General features: G+C 53.0%; 1 protein-coding gene across 1 annotated transcript; it reads right to left on the minus strand.

Moving 5' to 3' along the window:
- Nucleotides 1–305: 305 nt before the first annotated feature.
- Nucleotides 306–2,235, minus strand: LOC120712612 (alpha carbonic anhydrase 7-like). The gene is made up of 5 exons (XM_039998439.1): nucleotides 1,804–2,235; nucleotides 1,385–1,597; nucleotides 1,112–1,279; nucleotides 808–861; nucleotides 306–613 (listed from the first exon to the last, which is right to left on the minus strand). Exons 1-5 carry the CDS (start codon nucleotides 2,131–2,133, stop codon nucleotides 527–529), a joined length of 852 nt encoding a protein of 283 aa, XP_039854373.1. The 5' UTR covers nucleotides 2,134–2,235; the 3' UTR covers nucleotides 306–526.
- Between the last annotated feature and the right edge of the window lie 1,265 nt (nucleotides 2,236–3,500).

The following is a 3,500-nucleotide window of genomic DNA, read 5'->3' on the forward strand; positions in this document are numbered from 1 at the left end:
AAAGCGAACAGCCTTAATTATGATCTGTTCTGTCAGATCTTATGTTGAACTATTACTGGGATACTAGTGCGGCTTTTTCACATATTTTGGCTTTTTTTCTTATTTCGGCTTATTCAGATTTATTCTCTCTCATAGAACACTGTTGAATTAGCCAAACGGCTTATTCCACTAGTGTTCTTAATCCACTCGCCGAACAGGAGGGATTATCTATATTTCAGCTGTCAACATATGAATTTATTAGAGATCAAAATATGAGTGCTCGCTGGCCTTATCATGAGTGCCAGTTGTAGGGTCACATTTGAGCATGTAGTCAAGTGGTCGTCAATAATCAAATAGAGTACTACATTAACATGGACATATGTACTAGTTTTCTATGAGCATGCAAGCCCATCAACGTTGACATGAAGTAATATCTTCATTATTTACCCATATAATAAATAAATGCACAGAAATAGAAGGAATTACAAAAAAAATATATAGAAGGAATTACAAAAAAAATCTTCATCAGCCACACTACTCTGAACGACTAATAGTGTTTATGGGCGCTTGGCCGGAAGATGCTGACGTCTCTGCTGTTGACCTCCTGAAGCGGCCTCGCGTTCTTCTCCATGTCCTGCAGCAGGTTAAAAAAAAACGAAGCAGCTCGGTCAAGCGTTGGTTCATTTTGCTTTTGACGATTAGATTCGAGCAGTTTTTTTTTAAAAAAAAAGATTAGATTCTAGCCATGTTTGAATCTTCTCTCCTGGAGTTATCGCAGGGCTTGTGAATGGAAATAGAGAAGTTATCTTGGCTCCTCAGCTAACTTACATCGTGCACGGCTTCCCTGAGAAGCTCCAGTTGGTACTTGGACACGGTCTGAACCTGCACACAAGAGAAGCTCGAACACTTGAGGAAAAATGTTACCAGTAGGCAGCATCATCAAAGTTTCCTCACCAACCCATCATCGTCGCCGACACACGATGCACACTTGCAGGAAAGGATACACTAGCACTACTTGTGGTTTAATTAAAGCCTAAGCACAGTTAGTTGGTCGTCGCTGTCAGGATCAGACGATGATGGCCTGAAGCGGAGTAAATAAATTAAACAAAGGCCAAAAAGGTAAAGCGCATACCCTCTTAAGGATGGTCCAGATGACCCCCTCGGTGCAGGGCGGCACGGTGAGGGAGCCCATGTACCGGTAGTACACGCTGGCCCTGCCGCGCACGGCGCGGGGGTCCACCACCCCGACGCGCTCCTCCCGGTCCCGCTTGTCGGCGATCCGCCTGATGAACGGCTCCATCTGCAGGACATCCAAGCCAATCATGCACGTGCGGGTCTCCATGTTACTATTTAGCTGGCTACTTGCATGATTGATTAAGCAGCCGCCGCCGGCGAGCGGACGGACCTGGCGGAGGAGCGGGTCGCGGCGGCCGCCGACCTCGTAGAGGAAGCCGACCACGGCGGCCTTGCCCTCGGCGCTCTCGTGCACCATGTGCAGCTCCAGGTCGTAGCGGCGGCCGTCGACGGTGTGCTCGGTGGGCGAGTGCCAGTGCAGCTGCTTCAGCCGGTACGCCGTGCCGTTGATCACCAGGTCGCCGGCGTCGCCCTCGAACCTCACCTGCGACGGCGACCAGCAGCGTCAGAGAAGCCTAGTACAGTGGAGTGGTACCTGCTGCTGTTTCCTACTAGTAGTAATAAATGGACGGGGGAGTTTATGCTAATTAAAGGGGAGGGCGACCGTTAATGCTCCCGGCGGCGCGCGGCCGGCTGCTAGCCGCCTGCCTGCTGCGCGCTAACCGCCGGCGGCGGCGTCACGTCGCGTACCATGATGTCGTGGCCGCGGTTGACGATGGAGGCCTCGGCGGGGCGGTAGCCGTGGTCGAGGTAGCCGAGGGCGCGCACCAGCGAGACGCGCTCGTGGGCAAGGTCGATGGGCGACTGCATCCGCCCCGCGCCGCACGCCGCCCACTCCGGCTTGATCTCGCCCCAGTGCTCCGGCCCGTGCGCGTCGCCGCCGGCGTAGCTGAACTCCTCCTCGTGCTCCGTCTCCTCCTGTGCCCTGGCTGCCGGCGCGGCGGCGACAAGCAGGAGGGCGGCGGCGGCGAGGAGCGCGGCCGCCGCGAGGCCGAGGTGGCGAGCTGCTACTGGACGCATGGTTGGTGCGCCGCGCGGTGTCGGTCTCCTTTGCGAGCGCGGGCGGCGGGCGGCTAGTCTCTGTTCGGTCGTTGAGCTGATTTGGGAAGAGGGGGGGCGGAATGGTGGGGTATTTATACAGCGGGGGGTCGGAGGGCGTGCGAGAGGCAGGCTGGAACGCGTCAAACCTGCCACCGGCGGCGGCGACCGGAGCAGGTGCGCACGCCGCCGGCGGAAGCAAAAGTATATGTGAAAGTGATCGGGTGCTCTAATCGAGGGATGGGGTGAATTAGGCACTCTAAAAACTTAGACATATAGCTCCAACTAGTTTGCACAAAACTTAAACTAAAACATGCTATCTAGATGTGCAAATAGGTTGTTCTAGTGTGAAAACTCTATCCCAAAAGAGTTTAGCAACCTATATTCTTTTCTATCAAGAAACTATTCTATAAAAATAAAGGCACACAAAATGCTAGTATGAAATGCGGAAGCTTAAAGAGTGGGATAGGAGATAACAAACTCTTGACGCGTGTGTTTATCCCGTGGTTCGGTTAGCCACAAAGGCACACCTACATCCACGTTGTTGTAGCACTCACTAAGAGTATTGCTACTCGGCCACCAAGTCTCTTCCGTGAACACAATCACGGTCACCTTGGCCCCGGGTTCCACTAAGGAGCTTCTCCACAAATGATGGGGTCTCCACGTCCCCCGCACAAAGATGTCGTCGCCGCTCCACACCAAATCGGAGGGTCGATGACGTTGCCGGCGAACTTCACGCTCCAAGGTGCCGGCGCACCAAGCTCTTGTTTTGGTTCGCTAAAGAACCACAGCACAAAGGTTTGAAGCCTTGCAATCTCACTCACTAAGAGCTAATCCTATACACAACACTCTCAAAGTGTGCTAAAGGCTAAGGATATGATCTTGATGCTTTTGTATGGCTTGGAGATGTTCTTGGGTGTGTGTGGGATGTCCAGCAACTCCAGCAAACTTCAAATGGCCGGGGTGAGGCGTATATATAGGCCACCAAGTCTTGTAGCCGTTGCTCCAACGGTTAGCTGAAAATCTGCGTACCACCAGAAGAACCGATGCCTCTGGCAGGGGTAGCGTCGGTTCTTCCGGTCACTCATAAACCGAAGTAGCCGTTGAAGTCCTGACAGCTGACGCAGTGACCACCGGTTGAACCGATGCTTTGTTCCGATGCATCACCGGTTCATCCGGTGCTTAAGAATCTTCTCCTGACAGCTGACGTCATTACACCGATGGTATGTACCGATGCTTCACCGGTTCAACCGGTGCTGAAGAATCTTCTCCTAGGCTCTTGACATCGTCTCTGGAACATAGGACGCCCAATGCACCGATGCCCTCTTTTTGATCCGTCGGTTCAACCG

The sequence above is a fragment of the Panicum virgatum genome, chromosome 6K (genome assembly GCF_016808335.1).
Source record: "Panicum virgatum strain AP13 chromosome 6K, P.virgatum_v5, whole genome shotgun sequence".
In the NCBI taxonomy this organism is placed as follows: Eukaryota; Viridiplantae; Streptophyta; class Magnoliopsida; order Poales; family Poaceae; genus Panicum; species Panicum virgatum.